Source organism: Staurois parvus, unplaced genomic scaffold (genome assembly GCF_062004578.1).
Source record: "Staurois parvus isolate SC_StPar_1 unplaced genomic scaffold, SC_StPar_1.0 ptg001319l, whole genome shotgun sequence".
Taxonomy (NCBI): domain Eukaryota; kingdom Metazoa; phylum Chordata; class Amphibia; order Anura; family Ranidae; genus Staurois; species Staurois parvus.
The window spans coordinates 54,988-73,629 of record NW_028319115.1 but is presented as its reverse complement, the minus strand read 5'-3'; the positions used below and the strand labels follow the sequence as shown (position 1 = coordinate 73,629).

General features: G+C 48.1%; 1 protein-coding gene across 1 annotated transcript in view; it reads left to right on the top strand.

Moving 5' to 3' along the window:
- FAH (fumarylacetoacetate hydrolase) overlaps nucleotides 1-18,642 on the top strand; it is a 64,268-nt gene that overhangs the window by 10,534 nt on the left and 35,092 nt on the right. The window contains exons 2-4 of the mRNA XM_089661165.1: nucleotides 6,354-6,464; nucleotides 9,781-9,902; nucleotides 17,325-17,374. Of these exons, the coding sequence (XP_089517291.1) occupies nucleotides 6,354-6,464; nucleotides 9,781-9,902; nucleotides 17,325-17,374 (283 nt within the window). The remainder of the gene's footprint in view (nucleotides 1-6,353; nucleotides 6,465-9,780; nucleotides 9,903-17,324; nucleotides 17,375-18,642) is intronic.

Below are 18,642 nucleotides of genomic sequence, written 5' to 3'. Positions count from 1 at the left end.
AGATAATAGATAGATAGATAGATGATAGATAGATAGATAGATAGATAGATAGATAGATAGATAGATATTGATTTTTAGAGTAGTACACCTGGAGATAGACATATGGATTACACAGGAGATAAGCGGCCAATATATGCGAAATACACTCACAGGCCCCTTTTTTAGGTCCCCCTTGCTAGTCCCGGGTTGGACCCCCTTTTGCCTTCATTCTTCATGGCCTAGATTCAACAAGGTGTGGGAAACGTTCCTCAGAGATTTGGCTCCATATTGATATGATAGCATTACGCAGTTGCTGCAGATTTGTCGGCTCCACATCCATGATGGGAATCTCCCGTTCCACCACATCCCAAAGGTGCTCTATTGGATGGAGATCTGGTGACTGTGGAGGCCATTGGAGTCCAGTGACCTCATTGTCATGTTCCAGAAACCAGTTGGAGATGATGTGAGATTTGTGACACGGAGCATTATCCTGCTGGAAGGAGCCATCAGAAGATGGGGACACTGGAGTCATGTAGGGATGGAAATGGTCAGCAACAATACTCAGGTAGGCTGTTGCATTTAATCCATTCCCACTGGTGCCACTCGACCCTTTAAAAGTCTCAGACGCCGGGAGGCGGGGCGTGGTTTAGGGATCATGTGACCGTCGTGATGCGTCGTCACGGCGGTCACATGATCGGGAAAGGTCCCGATCAAAATAGCAGACCGGGACCTTTCCATGAGTACAGGACATGCGTGCTGGGAGCGCGCAGGGTGCGCGCTCTCAGCACATATGTTTATTCTTACATGAACGCAAATGTGCGGCCACTCGGCGTCTAGGCCCAGATGCCAGGAGGCCGCACATTTGTGTGTGGTCGGCGTAAAGGGGTTAAACAATGCTCAGATGGTACTAAGGGGCCCAGTGTGTGCCAAAAAAATCTCCCCCCACACCATGACACCACCACCAGCCTGACCTGCTGATACAAGGCAGGATGGATCCATGCTTTCATGTTGTCTACACCAAATTCTGACCCTACCATCTGAATGTTGCAGCTGAAATCCAGACTCATCAGACCAGGCAACGTTTTTCCAATCTTCTATTGTCCAATTTTGGTGATCCTGTGCGAATTGTAGCCTCTGTTTCCTGTTCTTAGCTGACAGGAGTGGCACCCAGTGTGGTCTTAGCTGACAGGAGTGGCACCCAGTGTGGTCTTAGCTGACAGGAGTGGCATCCGGTGTGGTCTTATCTGACAGGAGTGGCACCCAGTGTGGTCTTAGCTGACAGGAGTGGCTTCCGGTGTGGTCTTAGCTGACAGGAGTGGCTTCCGGTGTGGTCTTAGCTGACAGGAGTGGCACCCGGTGTGGTCTTCTGCTGCTGTAGCTCATCTACTTCAAGATTGGACGCGTTGTGCGTTCAGAGATGGTATTCTGCATACCTTGGTTGTAACAAGTGGTTGAGTTACTGTTGCCTTTCTATCATCAGTCTGCCCATTCTCCTCTGACCTCTGACCTCAACAAGGCATTTTCCTCCACACAACTGCCACTCACTGGATATTTTCTCTATTTCAGACCATTCTCTGTAAACCCTAGAGATGGTTGTGCGTGAAAATCCCAGTAGATCAGCAGTTTTTGAAATCCTCAGACCATCCCGTCTGGCACCAACAACCATGCCACGTTCAAAGTCCCTTAAATCTCCTTTCTTCCCCATTCTTATGCTCGTTTTGAACTTCAGCAAGTCGTCTTCACCACGTCTTGATGCCTAAATGCATTGGGTTGCTGCCATGTGATTGGCTGATTAGCAATTCGTGTTACCAAGCCATTGAACAGGTGGACCTAATAAAGTGGCCGGTGAGCGTTCATTGGTAGTTGTCCCAAAGTGACCCGTGTTGACTACGGTGAAATGTCAATAGGGTATGGATACGCTGAGAACCGTACAGACTACAGTAGAGAGTCACAATTACTGGATAAAGGTACGTTAGCCAAACTTGTGGGCGATTCGCTAAGGTGTCCATATGTCTACAAACAGAGAGGAGAAAAGAATAAAGGAAGATCAGAGGGTGTCAGAGGGGAAAAGGGGGTGAGTTTCTGGGGGTTCATTGGGTAGCCGCGTAAAAAAAAAAAAAAAAGATTTGCTCTTAAGGGGCCAAGAGTCATTACTTGTGGAGCACCCATGAGTGAAGCTTCAAAGTGAAGGGGGAGATAGTGGTCCACCTGTGGCTGCCAAACTCTCGTGTATTTTGCGACTCTGTCATGCAATATTGCCTCAATTTTGGTGTAGATCATGGCTGCCATCACCCTATTCTTGGTTTCTATCACAGAAAGAGGGATTTCCACGCTTTTTCTATAGTTTGTTTGGCTGTTGTAGTAACTTAAAGTAGGCTGTCAAAATAGTTTGCGGTCGTTGATGCAATAGAGCCATTAGCGGGTCAGGGTCGAGATCAGTGTTGACAAAATCGACCAAATGTCTGTCCAAAACGTGCGAACAACGGGGCAAAGCCACCAAATATGGTGGTGTGTGCCCAAGCCCCCCGCAGTTGCAGAAGCATGATGACGGGTAGGAAGGGACATATTTGGATATCCTGCAAGGGACAAAATACCGGCGAGTCAAAACTGTGTAGTTTGCCTCCAGGACAACAGTGTTTTGGGTTTGAAGATTTGATATTTGACCATATTGTAGCCCAGTCCGCTGGTGTCAGTGTGGTTCTGTGGTCAGTTTTCCATATATGCACATAACCTGGGGGGTTGCAACCAGGTTTTCATAAGAGTTGATACAGACAGTGATGGACCACCGGGCATCCCGACTGGGAGCCTCCGCCAACCAGTGCCTCCTGCCCTCCAAACCCTTCCAGCAGACAGACAATATCAATCTTTACCCAAGCATCATACACAGACAAGATGTTGAGGAATAACTGTTTTTTAAAACCCAGACACATACTCTATACCCCCAGGAGGACATTTTCCTCTTGGGGATATTAACATAAATGAGATAAGATGTACAACTAGTAAAAACATGACAATGAAACCTTTAAACATGCATCTAATTAACAGCCAGACACCTCCACAAGTCTTCTCAGTCTGCCTAGTAGTCCCAGGAATTCCCCACCCCGCCTCCCTTGTCTATGTGCTGAAAACATGTCCATAATAAGTCTTGATTAGCCAGGCCGTGCCCACCAGGATGCCCAGCACATCCCCGGATACAAGACACCACTCGTTTCTAAATGTCCCACCCCAGATCCAGCTTGGATCACCAAGTGGCACATCTTCGGTGGAAATTAAATAACAAGTTAATGATATAAAGTTGGTAGTAGCCAGGGCAAAATGGGCAAATCCTGCATTATGCAGCTCTCGAGGACCAGTCGGGGCAAGAAAATAAGAAATATACCCAAGAAGAGTTCCATATCCCCGACTGGTGAAAGTGCATCTCTACGTCCTACACAATGTTCCCGAAGACGTACCACTCTTCTGGGGACTTCCTGGCCACATAATCCCATAGACACTCCCGGCCAGTCCAAGGGTTTCAGGACCTGGTTCTTCTCCGTGCTGTGACTGGGAGAAGCAAAATCCCGGTCTCCTCATTGGGCCATAATCAGTGGGTAGAAGGCTAGCCCAGACTCTCCTCCAAAAGCCCCTGTCCCGGTTGGGTCTGTCACACAGGGTAGAGATAATCCCTAGAACAGAAGCGTTCAAAAGACGTTATTGTATCTAGGGCATGGCCCACTCTATAGTTTGGAGCAGGGTTTTTTTTCTCAGAGAATAGGTGCAGGTACCCCCCCCCCTTCCAAGTCACCCCCTTGTCTCCACGCCCTACCCACTTCCAAGCTCCATCCTTTGGTCCCACCCCCTGTTCACCTCTCTGTTAGAGAATACAGGATCAATTTATGGCGATAAGTAATTTGTATGGAATTTGTCAATGATAACAAGAAAAGCAGTACAATAGATCCCAACTCCCCAGCAACACTAGACCCTTCTCAAGAAAATACCCCCCCAAAGCAGCAGTATATTTCCCACAACAAAATACCCCCCAGTAACAATAGCTCCACCTCAGCAACAATAGAACCTGTCCAGCAACAATCAATCTCCCAGCAGCCAGTATCAGTAGGCCCCCAGAACTCAGCCACTATAGACCCCTCTCTCAACAGTAGATCCCTCCCATCAATAACTGACTCCCCAGCAACAATAGATCTCCCCAGCAACAACAAACCCACCACACAAATAGATCCCCATTGCAATAATGGATCCCTCACAACAAAATACCCCCAGGAACAATAGATCCACCCCAGCAACAATAGACCCACTCCAGCAAAAATAGATCTTCCAACATTCAGTATCAATAGACCTACCATAACCTAGCAACTATAGACCCTCCCTCAACAGCAACCTACAACCCCCTCAGATCCCACAACGGCAACCTGTCCAGCAGCGGCTCCTCCAGATGGTGCCAGGAGCAGTAGCTGAGCCTGTGTCCCATCTCCACCAGGATCTCTGGCGGCAGCTGCAACAAAGAGCAGGGGGCTCCTCCACCTTGACCTCCTCCTCCTCTTCCTCCTCTTCCACAGGCCCTCCGCTGGCACCTCCTGGCCTCACCCACCCTGCACAATCTGGTGCACACCAACAGTGGGCCCCAGGCCTCCTGGGATCCGCCCACCACTCCGACCTACTTTACTGCCAGTCCCCTGGCCCCTACTTGTGTGTCGACATGGCTGGCCCCCCCCAATGGCAGCCCTGCTGCTCACACCCAGGGTGTCCCTTCTGCTTAGGGGCAGTGCGCGCCCCCCCATAAAATGCCACCCAAGGCAAACGCCTTGTCTCGCGGAAAATACGCCCCTGCCTTCCAGCACATACATTCAGTGCCAGATGTGCCAGAACTGCGGTTCCCCACTGTCCCACTGAAACAAAGAGCTGGTTTGGAGCATAAAAATGTTTTTGAATTTGGCAGGCCGTGAGCTTCTTGGAGAGCTTGAGAGGTTCTAAATGCCCTCTTGGTAGTCAAATGGCAAAACCATATCAAGTTTGCAGACACCCAGGGTTACAAAGAAGAAGGAGAAGTGAAAGCAGAATAGAAAGATGGGTTTTTAAGAGAGGATAGTAAGGGAGGATGTCATCTAAATATCTAGAAGAAATTAAACGCACTCCAGATCTTCTAGGGAAGAGGTGTAAGAGGCGGTGTGGTGGGTGGTAGAAGTCTCAGCATTCGTAGTACATCTTCCTTCCTTCATTGAAGATCGGATCCTCTAGGGAAGAGGCGGTGTGGTGGGTGTTAGAAGTCTCAGCATTCGTAGTACATCTCCCTTCCTTCATTGAAGATCGGATCCTATAGGGAAGAGGCGGTGTGGTGGGTGGTAGAAGTCTCAGCATTCGTAGTACATCTTCCTTCCTTCACTGAAGATCAGATCTTCTAGGGAAGAGGCAATGTGGTGGGTGGTAGAAGTCTCAGCATTCGTAGTACATCTCCCTTCGTTCACTGTAGATCGGATCCTCTAGGGAAGAGGCGGTGTGGTGAGTGATAGAAGTCTCAGCATTCGTAGTACATCTTCCTTCCTTCACTGAAGATTGGATCCTATAGGGAAGCGGCGGTGTGGTGGGTGGTAGAAGTCTCAGCATTCGTAGTACATCTTCCTTCCTTCACTGAAGATTGGATCCTATAGGGAAGCGGCGGTGTGGTGGGTGGTAGAAGTCTCAGCATTCGTAGTACATCTTCCTTCCTTCATTGAAGATCAGATCCTCTAGGGAAGAGGGGGTGTGGTGGGTGGTAGAAGTCTCAGCATTCGTAGTACATCTTCCTTCCTTCATTGAAGATCAGATCCTCTAGGGAAGAGGCGGTGTGGTGGGTGGTAGAAGTCTCAGCATTCATAGTACACCTCCCTTCCTTCATTGAAGATCGGATCCTATAGGGAAGAGGCGGTGTGGTGTGTGGTAGAAGTCTCAGCATTCGTAGTACATCTTCCTTCCTTCACTGAAGATCGGATCCTATAGGGAAGAGGCGGTGTGGTGGGTGGTAGAAGTCTCAGCGTTCGCAGTACATCTTCCTTCCTTCACTGAAGATCGGATCCTATAGGGAAGAGGCGGTGTGGTGGGTGGTAGAAGTCTCAGCATTCGTAGTACATCTTCCTTCCTTCACTGAAGATCGGATCCTCTAGGGAAGAGGTGGAAGAGGTGGGGTGGTGAGTGGTAGAAGTCTCAGCATTTTTAGTACATCTTCCTTCCTCTGGAGAGGGGGTGGAAGTAGATGAGTTTCCCAGAACAAATGTGTAAGGTTAATTCCTTCACAGAAGGTGAAATTATCCCCGTAATTGTTCCGTGTATTCACAAGAAGGATACACAGAGATATTAAATAAATTCAGATGCAGATTCACTAAAATGATTCTCTTACTTTCCAGCCGCAACATCGGATAGGAGTGGCCATTGGAGACCAAATCCTGGATCTGAGCGTCATCAGACATCTCTTCAATGGGCCATTCTTGTCAGCACACCGGGCCGTATTTAATGAGGTACAGTACAAAAAGTTGGGCTGTTTCTGGAATAGGAACGCTCGCCATGAGTCTGAGACTCATTCAGCCAGGAAACAATGGACAGATGTCATCTACTAAGATTGACCACACAACAGATCAGCCATCATCAACCAGGGTTTCTAAAGGGTTCCTCCAGGGGTTTTTGGGGGGTTTCTTGAGCAGCTTCTGCCTCTCAGATGATGAACCACGGACACTAATGTTCTTTTTAGCAAGGTGGGACTTTTCCAATAACCACAACTCTAAGGGGCATCCTATTCGGTGACCACCACACGAAAGTCCCCTTAGAAGTACACAATAGATCAGCTATCATCAACCAGGGTTTCTCTAGAGTTCCTACAGGGGTTTTTGGGGGTTCCTTGAGTATCTTCTGCCTCTCAGATGATGAACCATGGACACTAATGTTCTTTTTTGCAAGGTGGGACTCTTCCAATAACCACAAATCTAAGGGGCATCCTATTCGGTGACCACCACACGAATGTCCCCTTAGAGGTAGATGTAGTAATTATTATCGGGGGTTCCTTGAGCAAGGAAAGTCATTGCATTAGGCTCCTCTGGGATAGAGAGGTTTGAGAAAGCCTGCATCAGATAGGTTTTCCTTGGATCTGATCTCCTGCATCAGCAAAATTTCCCAGAAACGTGAGATCAACCTGAACAGTCCATCAAGATTGGCCCAAACTCCACATCCTTGTTGGTAAATTTTGCTGATCTAACAGACCGTATGTGAGGAAAGTCTTGTGTGACCAGTTACAGATGGGAGATACTGATGTCCAGTGCCTGTCCCTGTTTTCAAATCTTTGTCTCGAAGCAGTTCCTGCTTTTCAGCAATTCTCCGTAGTGTAGCCCCTTTGCCCTAAACAGGGGGCTACTATGGTAACCCCTAAATGCCACGCCTCCAGTCCCTTTAAGAGGTTTCTGATGCCAGGAGATGGCGAAGGGTTCATGGTCATGGTGCACGCTGGGGGTTATAAATATTTGGTACAGGCCCAGGGACAGCCTAACCATTTTGCACTGCCCGAAGGCCCGGGGTCAGTTGGGGGCCCCATGAGATGCCCATGGTACCTTTTTCATAGGCTTTTTTGAGTTTGGGCAAGGACACAGGGGCCCCATGATCCCCTATTGCCCGGGGGCCCCATGAGTTGTCAGTCCGCCCCTGGACAGGGCACGTGCTCGCTCTCTCCCCCTGGGCTGAGGTCTGGGGAGGTGCTGCTGGATGGAGCTCAGCTGTAAGGCCCAGCAGCCTAGTTTGGGGTCCAATGTGTGCCAAAGTGGTCCTGAAGCTGTCCTGCCTGGTCTTCAGGTCCTGTAGAGAACTCCTCAGACGCGTGTCGTCCTTTTCAGGGTTTAATCATAGCGGCCGCTATTATTAAGGTCCGAAAAGGAAGAAACGTGTCTGAGAAGTTCTCTATAGGGGAAGAACAGGAGCTGAAGCCATCTTTTGCTCATCTCATTCACATTTATGCAACAGGGAGCCAGTGCCTGTGTGCAGATGACCTCCATTTTGTTGAAGTCTACTAGAGCCTGACGAGCCGATCCTGTCTGTCTTCCACCAGTCTGTTCACATGCCGATCCAACTGACACAGATTTGGGGGGAGTCGCACTATTCCCTTTCTTTTGATGATTTTTGCTGCATTCCAGAAAACAATACAGCATGTTCTACTGTTGTTGACTGGAACGAACTGCACTGGTGTGAACAAGGACCATTGGAATACATGGAAAACACTGTTCATGTGTTTTTGAGGTAGCTTAAAAATGCACTGGACTGCATCTGTTGTGAACTAGCCCTCAAGGCACTGATACCAATGCTTTTTAGATCTGCAGTTGACCACTGACCACCATATAGGGGGCGCTTTACCCTCAGTAGGAAGAATGTCCCTTATGTTGGTGATCAGTGAGAAGAATGTCCCTTACGTTGGTGGTCAGTGAGAAGAATGTCCCTTACGTTGGTGGTCAGTGGGAAGAATGTCCCTTACATTGGTGGTCAGTGGGGAGAATGTCCCTTACATTGGGGGTCAGTGGGAAGAATGTCCCTTACATTGGTGATCAGTGGGAAGAATGTCCCTTACATTGGTGGTCAGTGGGAAGAATGTCCCTTACATTGGTGGTCAGTGGGAAGAATGTCCCTTACATTGGTGATCAGTGGGAAGAATGTCCCTTACATTGGGGGTCAGTGGGAAGAATGTCCCTTACATTGGTGATCAGTGGGAAGAATGTCCCTTACATTGGTGGTCAGTGGGAAGAATGTCCCTTACATTGGGGGTCAGTGGGAAGAATGTCCCTTACATTGGTGATCAGTGGGAAGAATGTCCCTTACATTGGTGGTCAGTGGGAAGAATGTCCCTTACATTGGGGGTCAGTGGGAAGAATGTCCCTTACATTGGTGATCAGTGGGAAGAACGTCCCTTACATTGGGGGTCAGTGGGAAGAATGTCTCTTACATTGGTGGTCAGTGGGAAGAACGTCCCTTACATTGGAGGTCAGTGGGAAGAATGTCCCTTACATTGGTGGTCAGTGGGAAGAATGTCCCTTACGTTGGTGGTCAGTGGGAAGAATGTCCCTTACATTGGGGGTCAGTGGGAAGAATGTCCCTTACATTGGTGGTCAGTAGGAAGAATGTCCCTTACATTGGGGGTCAGTGGGAAGAATGTCCCTTACATTGGGGGTCAGTGGGAAGAATGTCTCTTACATTGGTGGTCAGTGGGAAGAACGTCCCTTACATTGGAGGTCAGTGGGAAGAATGTCCCTTACATTGGTGGTCAGTGGGAAGAATGTCCCTTACGTTGGTGGTCAGTGGGAAGAATGTCCCTTACATTGGGGGTCAGTGGGAAGAATGTCCCTTACATTGGTGGTCAGTAGGAAGAACGTCCCTTACATTGGGGGTCAGTGGGAAGAATGTCCCTTACATTGGGGGTCAGTTGGAAGAATGTCCCTTACATTGGTGATCAGTGGGAAGAATGTCCCTTACATTGGTGGTCAGTTGGAAGAATGTCCCTTACATTGGTGGTCAGTTGGAAGAATGTCCCTTACATTGGAGGTCAGTGGGAAGAATTCCCCCCTCACAGATAATGAAATGGATCAATGGTGTCAGTGGGAACCTGAGAGGCAGAACTTGCTCATGGAACCCCTACAACCCCTGGAGGAACCCTAGACTTCCATGGAATCCTGGCTGAGAAACCCCGTTACAAGGAGTCTCGTTGTTAGAAGAAACTTGTTGTGATCTGCATACAGGAATTTAGTGAATATTTCCTGGAGCTGATTGGTGTCCTATGAGAAATAATATTTTATTGCTTGTTTACAGCCGACTCTGAATAGTTTTATGTCTCTGGGGCACAACGCATGGAAGGAAGCCCGGCAAGTTCTTCAGAAACTCCTGTCGGCATCCGAACCGACACTCAGGGACAACCCGGATCTGCGTGGCAGGTGAGAGGCCGGCGCTTTGCGCATGCCGAGCCCCGAACGCTTCATCTGTGTGTACAATGTACTGACGGTCCCCGAGGACCTGCGTTTACTCAGCGCTCGGGGTCAGTCACCTCAATTACTTCTCTGGCAGCCTCCTCCTCGCCTTCTCCTTCACCAGGAGATCCCCCGGGAGGCGCCGGTGTCACCTGATCTATGATTGAATAAACTGAAGTCTTTATTCTGGAACGATCTCACAAGAATCCCTTCATAGAGTGGCTTCAGCCTCTCCGTACAGCGAGAATCGGGGACAAGGGATCTCTCACTCGTCTGCTGTGTGTGGCTGCAGCAGAAATATCATCTAACTCTAATACAGGGTGATTGGTACATTACAAGAGAAGGGGGGGATCGCATCCCGGGGGGGCATTCTGTCATCAGAAGAGTAGCCCCCCCGCCACGTCCCACCAAGAACCTAGTCCATCCTACAAAGATTGGGGGGGGGGGGGTGCCACACTCGGGTGGAAAAGCCAATACACAAGTGAAACTCGAAAAATGAGAATCTGGTGCATTCATTCATTTATTTCAGTGCAGCAACTTAAAAGGTGAAACTAATATATGAGACTCATTACATGCAAAGCAAGATAGTTCCAGCCGTGATTTGTCATCATTGTGATGATTATGGCTTACAGCTCATGAAAACCCCAAATCCACAATCTCAGAAAATGAGAATATTGTGAAAAGGTGGAATAATCTCGGCTCAAAGTGTCCCACTCTAATCAGCTCATTCAGCTATAACACCTGCAAAGGGTTCCTGAGCCTTTAAATGGTCTCTCAGTCTGGTTCAGTAGGAATCACAATCATGGGAAAGACTGCTGACCTGACACCATCACTGACACCCTCCATAAGGAGGGAAAGCCTCAAAAGGGAATTGCAGAAGAAGTTGGATGTTCCCAAAGTGCTGTATCAAAGCACATTAATAGAAAGTTATGTGGAAGGGAAAAGTGTGGAAGAAAAAGGTGCGCAAGCAGCAGGGATGACCGCAGCCTGGAGAGGATTGTCAGGAAAAGGCCATTCAAATGTGTTGGGGACTTTCACAAGGAGTGGACTGAGGCTGGAGTCAGTGCATCAAGAGCCACCACACACAGACGGATCCTGGACATGGGCTTCAAATGTCGTATTCCTCTTGTCAAGCCGCTCCTGAACAACAAACAATGTCAGAAGCGTCTTACCTGGGCTAAAGATAAACAGACCTGATCTGGTGCTCAGTGGTCCAAAGTCCTCTTTTCTGAGGAGAGCAACTTTTGCATCTCATTTGGAAACCAAGGACCCCGAGTATGGAGGAAGAATGGAGAGGCCCAAGGACCCCGAGTATGGAGGAAGAATGGAGAGGCCCAAGGACCCCGAGTATGGAGGAAGAATGGAGAGGCCCAAGAACCCCGAGTATGGAGGAAGAATGGAGAGGCCCAAGGACCCCGAGTATGGAGGAAGAATGGAGAGGCCCAAGAACCCCGAGTATGGAGGAAGAATGGAGAGGCCCAAGGACCCCGAGTATGGAGGAAGAATGGAGAGGCCCAAGGACCCCGAGTATGGAGGAAGAATAGAAAGGCCCAAGGACCCCGAGTATGGAGGAAGAATGGAGAGGCCCAAGGACCCCGAGTATGGAGGAAGAATGGAGAGGCACAAGGACCCCGAGTATGGAGGAAGAATGGAGAGGCCCAAGGACCCCGAGTATGGAGGAAGAATGGAGAGGCCCAAGGACCCCGAGTATGGAGGAAGAATGGAGAGGCCCAAGGACCCCGAGTATGGAGGAAGAATGGAGAGGCACAAGGACCCCGAGTATGGAGGAAGAATGGAGAGGCACAAGGACCCCGAGTATGGAGGAAGAATGGAGAGGCACAAGCACCCCGAGTATGGAGGAAGAATGGAGAGGCCCAAGGCCCCCGAGTATGGAGGAAGAATGGAGAGGCCCAAGGACCCCGAGTATGGAGGAAGAATGGAGAGGCCCAAGGACCCCGAGTATGGAGGAAGAATGGAGAGGCACACACTGCAAGATGCTTGAAGTCCAGTGTGAAGTTTCCACAGTCTGTGTTGATTTGGGGAGCCATGTCATCTGCTGGTGTTGGCCCACTGTGCTTCATTAAGTCCAGGGTCACCGCAGCCGTCTACCAGGAGATTTTGGAGCACTTCATGCTTCCTTCCGCAGACGAGCTTTATGGGGACGCTGAGTTCATTTTCCAGCAGGACTTGGCTCCGCCCACACTGCCAAAAGCACCAAAACCTGGTTCAATGACCGTGGGATTACTGTGCTTGATTGGCCAGCAAACTTGCCTGACCTGAATATTGTTCTATGTACAATCCGTGTTTTATTGATTGCATGGAATATTCTCATTTTCTGAGATTGTGGATTTGGGGTTTTCATGAGCTGTAAGCCATAATCATCACAATGATGACAAATCACGGCTTGAACTATCTTGCTTTGCATGTAATGAGTCTCATATATTAGTTTCACCTTTTAAGTTGCTGCACTGAAATAAATCAACTTTTGTACCAGATTCTAATTGTTCGAGTTTCACCTGTAGTATGATAAAGTATAAATGTAATAATCCGTCCGACGCAAAGTCATAATCACCCGAACCTCCACTACTAACGCATTGCACTCAGCAACCAGCCTGATGCCGAATTCCAGCTATGGATAGTTCTACATGGTTACTTTATCGACTATGTATAAACCATAGCTGTGGGATCCCCCTAGAAGCTGGAAATCACTGTAGTAGGCACCGCTACTACTCCTCTACTACAACACTACTACACACCCCTACTACACCACTACCACATCTCTACTACACCTTTACTACACTTCTACTACACCACTACCACAACTACACCCCTACTACAACACTAGTACACACCGCTACTACACCTCTACTGCAACACTACTACACCATCACCACTACACCTCTACTACACCACTACCATACCTCTACTACACCTTCAGTATACCACCATACCTCTACTACACCTCTACTGCAACTCTACACCATCACCACTACACCTCTACTACACCACTACCACACTTCTACTACACCTCTACTACACCTCTACCACACTTCTACTACACCACTACCATACCTCTACTACACCCCTACTACATCACTATCACACCTCTACTACACCTCTACTACAACACTACTACACCACATCTCTACTACACCCCTACTACAACACTACTAAACCCCTACTACACCTTTACTACCCCTCTACTATACCACTACCACAACTTTACTACACCACTATCACACCTCTATTAAACTCCTACTACAACACTACTACACCTCTACTACACCACTGTAAGCCAATCCAAGTGAAGGGATGGACGATGCTCACCTCAGTATACTTTTCACTATCTACTACACCGCTTCTACTCCTCTACTACACCGCTTCTACTCCTCTACTACACCGCTTCTACTCCTCTACTACACCACTTCTACTCCTCTACTACACCGCTTCTATGCCACTACTATACCTCTACTACCGTGATCTTCACTGGCTCCCAGGTGTTGTCCCATACCATACCTGTGGGATCCCTTTAGAAGCTGGAAAACACTGTAGTAGGGACTGCTACTACACTGCTACACACAAGAGATACAATGTAACAATTCTAAGGAACTCTACAGGAAATTAGTAAATATATGGAACCATTGCTTGCCGGCCTTTACAATTGTATAATTTTGGGGGGGGGGGGGGTTACTAAAACCAGAGCCCACAGAATCTGGCTGTGCATGGGAGCCAATCAGCTTCTAATGTCAGCTGGTCCAGTGAAGCTTTGGCAATAAAACCTGGAAGCTGAATGGTTACTATGAAGAGTCGTGCTCACATGCAATAGTGACACACATATGGTGAAATAACCTAAATATCAAGTGCCACTTAATGATGATCTAAGGTGTTCATAAAGATATGAAAAACGCTTATATACAACGTGGTAAAGAATGCATAAAAACGCATAAATATCAAACGCATAAATACATATAAAAAATAATTATAAATAATTTATAAAGTGCTCCAAATGTGGTAATGTGACCACATTCAATCAAATATATCTTCCAAAAATCAAGCAAAAAAATAGTCCATAAAAAATAGTGGCAAACACATGCAAAGTGAAAAAGGTGCAAAAATATGCTAAAAAATTGTGCAAAGAGAAAGTGTCCTTGTTCCACAGCAGTGCAAATCTTCCCCTCCTACGGCTAAATTGCCTCCTCACCTCCTTACATCGACCCCTAAGGGCCACACAGCATTCAGGATCTCTCTGGATCCTTATCTCCTGGAGATCAGCACTTCTCCTGCCGTCCTGGATCACTCTGAAGGTATTCCCATTACCCCCACTCAGAAGCTTCTATAGGATAATTACTCACCATCCAGTGAGCAAGAAAGAAAGAGATCCTCTAAGTGCAGTATTTATCAGAGCCAAACGACACTTTAATAACAATGGTTTTACACAAGCATATAGCCACTCACATGTTTTTCCATTCCTCTCGACATGTGGGTGTACTGCATGTAATTAGAAGGACTTCCTGGGTATACCAAGATGGCGGTTGGCACCGGAAGTGCGTCACCGCGTACCGGAAGTTCGGCGTACTGGCGTGCGCCGAACTTCCGGTACGCGGTGACGCACTTCCGGTGCCAACCGCCATCTTGGTATACCCAGGAAGTCCTTCTAATTACATGCAGTACACCCACATGTCGAGAGGAATGGAAAAACATGTGAGTGGCTATATGCTTGTGTAAAACCATTGTTATTAAAGTGTCGTTTGGCTCTGATAAATACTGCACTTAGAGGATCTCTTTCTTTCTTGCTCACTGGATGGTGAGTAATTATCCTATAGAAGCTTCTGAGTGGGGGTAATGGGAATACCTTCAGAGTGATCCAGGACGGCAGGAGAAGTGCTGATCTCCAGGAGATAAGGATCCAGAGAGATCCTGAATGCTGTGTGGCCCTTAGGGGTCGATGTAAGGAGGTGAGGAGGCAATTTAGCCGTAGGAGGGGAAGATTTGCACTGCTGTGGAACAAGGACACTTTCTCTTTGCACAATTTTTTAGCATATTTTTGCACCTTTTTCACTTTGCATGTGTTTGCCACTATTTTTTATGGACTATTTTTTTGCTTGATTTTTGGAAGATATATTTGATTGAATGTGGTCACATTACCACATTTGGAGCACTTTATAAATTATTTATAATTATTTTTTATATGTATTTATGCGTTTGATATTTATGCGTTTTTATGCATTCTTTACCACGTTGTATATAAGCGTTTTTCATATCTTTATGAACACCTTAGATCATCATTAAGTGGCACTTGATATTTAGGTTATTTCACCATATGTGTGTCACTATTGCATGTGAGCACAGTTATTTGTATATATAGGTTAGTTTTTGAGCGCTGCACTATTTATGTAATTTTGGTATTTTCACTGTTTGGGTAACAGATTAAGTGTTGGCAGCTTACAGTAGGGTTATTCACCTTTTGCGCAGGAGGATCTCTGTTTATATTACTATGAAGAGTCGCACCAGATTCTGCCCTCTCCAGTTTTAGTAAATAACCCCCCAATATCTCTTGGTGCAAAGATGTATGAGATATGGAAGGCGTTCCCATTCTCTTATACTCTATATTGCTGGAAGTATTGGGTCCCCGCCCTTCCCACACACATGACCTTTAATGGCCCCCCAGTCTTAGTCCGTAGGGTTCAATATTGAGTTGGCCCCGCCCTTCCCACACACATGACCTTTAATGGCCCCCCAGTCTTAGTCCGTAGGGTTCAATATTGAGTTGACCCCGCCCTTTCCACGCACATGAACTTTAATGGCCCCCCAGTCTTAGTCCGTAGGGTTCAATATTGAGTTGGCCCCGCCCTTTGCAGCTATAACAGCTTCAACTCTTCTGGGAAGGCCGTCCACAAGGTTTAGGAGGGTGTCTATGGGAAGGTTGGACCATTCTTCCAGAAGCACATTTGTCAGGTCAGGCACTGATGTCGGGGGAGGGGGCCTGGCTCGCAGTCTCCGCTCTAATTCATCCCAAAGGTGTTCTATGGGGTTGAGGTCAGGACTCTGTGCAGGACAGTCAAGTTCCTCCACCCCAAACTGGCTCCTCCATGTCTTTATGGACCTTGCTTTGTGCACTGGTGCGCAGTCATGTTGGAACAGGAAGGGGCCATCCCCAAACTCCTCCCACAAAGTTGGGAGCATGAAATTGTCCAAAATGTTGCCTTCACTGGAACTAGGGGGCCAAGCCCAACCGCTGAAAAACAACCTCACACCATCATCCCCCTCCACCAAACTTTACACTTGGCACAATGCAGTCAGGCAAGTACCGTTCTCCTGGCCACTGCCAAACTCAGACACGTTCATCGGATTGCTAGACAGAGAAGCGTGATTGGTCACTCCAGAGAACACGTCTCCTCTGCTCTAGAGTCCAGTGGCGGCGTGCTTTACACCACACCATCCGGCGCTTTGCATTGCACGTGGTGACGGAAGGCTTGGATGCAGCTGCTCGGCCATGGAAACCCATTCCATGAAGCTCTCTACGCACTGTTGTTGGGCTCATCTGAAGGCCACACCAAGTTTGGAGGTCTTTAGCTATTGACTCTGCAGACAGTTGGCGACTTCTGCGCACTGTGTGCTTCAGCATGCGCTGACCCCGCCCTGTCATATGACGTGGCCTACCACTTGGTGGCTGAGTTGCTGTTGTTCCCAGTTGCTTCCACTTTGTTATAATCCCACTAACAGTTGAGCGTGGAATATTTAGTAGCCAGGAAATGTCACGGATGGACTTATTGCCCAGGTGGCCACCTATCACGGGACCACGCTTGGAGTCACTGAGCTCCTGAGAGCGACCCATTCTTTCACCAATGTTTGTAGAAGCCGTCTGCATGCCTAGGGGCTGGATTGTATACACCTGTGTCCATGGAGGGGATTGGAACACCAGAATCACATGATTGGGAGGACGGGGCCAATACTTTTGGCAATATAGGGTATGTGCTTCTCTGCTGCACCCCATTTTCCATTCTCCTTCCTGTGCTCCTCAGCGCCATCTATTGGCCGTAGTGAGGTATTTTACTATGGCTCATAATAAAGGAACATTTTGTTCAGAAGAGGAAATAGTCTGAGAACATTTGTCTTTGCCGAGTAGTAGCGGATTGGTGGGATTGATGGCTTTGCTAATTTTTTTTGATAAATAGATGCCTCGGTGTGATAAATTCGCAGAGCAGGAAGAGAAATGTGTAGAAAGGCGGAGCCTCTAGTAGGCGGGGAGCGTGATCTGTATTTGCACGCTATATACTTCACTCCTGGATACATTTTATATTCTATTTTATATATTTTTTATATTATAATATTCTACTTACATTTACTATTTCATTATATTTCTAAAATCATATTTTCCTTTTATTTTAGAGCCTTCGTTCCGCAATCCAAGGCCAAACTTCACCTTCCGGCAAATATCGGTACGTAATCCCGACTTTACTTATATACCTTTGTAACGAACGTATACAGCGGGTAGAGGAAAGAATCACCCCCTGATCAGCAAAGAGGTTTATTGCGTACAGATTGCAGGACTCAGGGGTGCGCTACGTACAGATTGCAGGACTCAGGGGTGCGATACGTACAGATTGCAGGACTCAGGGGTGCGCTACGTACAGATTGCAGGACTCAGGGGTGCGATACGTACAGATTGCAGGACTCAGGGGTGCGATACGTACAGATTGCTGGACTCGGGAGTGCGCTACGTACAGATTGCAGGACTCAGGGGTGCGCTACGTACAGATTGCAGGACTCAGGGGTGCGCTACATACAGATTGCAGGACTCAGGGGTGCGCTACATACAGATTGCAGGACTCAGGAGTGCGCTACGTACAGATTGCAGGACTCAGGAGTGCGCTACATACAGATTGCAGGACTCAGGAGTGCGCTACTTACAGAGTGCAGGAATCATTAGTGCGCTACTTACAGAGTGCAGGATTCATCAGTGCACTACGTATAGATTGCAGGGTTCAGGAGTGCGCTATGTAAAGATTGCAGGACTCAGGAGTGCGCTACATACAGATTGCAGGAGTCAGGAGTGTGCTAGGTACAGATTGCAGGGTTCAGGAGTGCGCTATGTAAAGATTGCAGGACTCAGGAGTGCGCTACATACAGATTGCAGGAGTCAGGAGTGTGCTAGGTACAGATTGCAGGACTCAGGAGTGCGCTACGTACAGATTGCAGGACTCAGGAGTGCGCTACGTACAGATTGCAGGACTCAGGGGTGCGCTACGTACAGATTGCAGGACTCAGGGGTGCGATACGTACAGATTGCAGGACTCAGGGGTGCGCTACGTACAGATTGCAGGACTCAGGAGTGCGCTACGTACAGATTGCAGGACTCAGGAGTGTGCTACGTATTGATTGCAGGGTTCAGGAGTGCAATACATACAGATTGCAGGACTCAGGAGTGCGCTATGTACAGATTGCAGGACTCAGGAGTGCGCTCCATACAGATTGCAGGACTCAGGGGTGCACTACGTACAGATTGCAGGACTCAGGAGTGCGCTACGTACAGATTGCAGGACTCAGGGGTGCGCTACGTACAGATTGCAGGACTCAGGAGTGCGCTACGTACAGATTGCAGGACTCAGGGGTGCGCTACGTACAGATTGCAGGACTCAGGGGTGCGCTACGTACTGATTGCAGGGTTCAGGAGTGCAATACATACAGATTGCGGGACTCAGGAGTG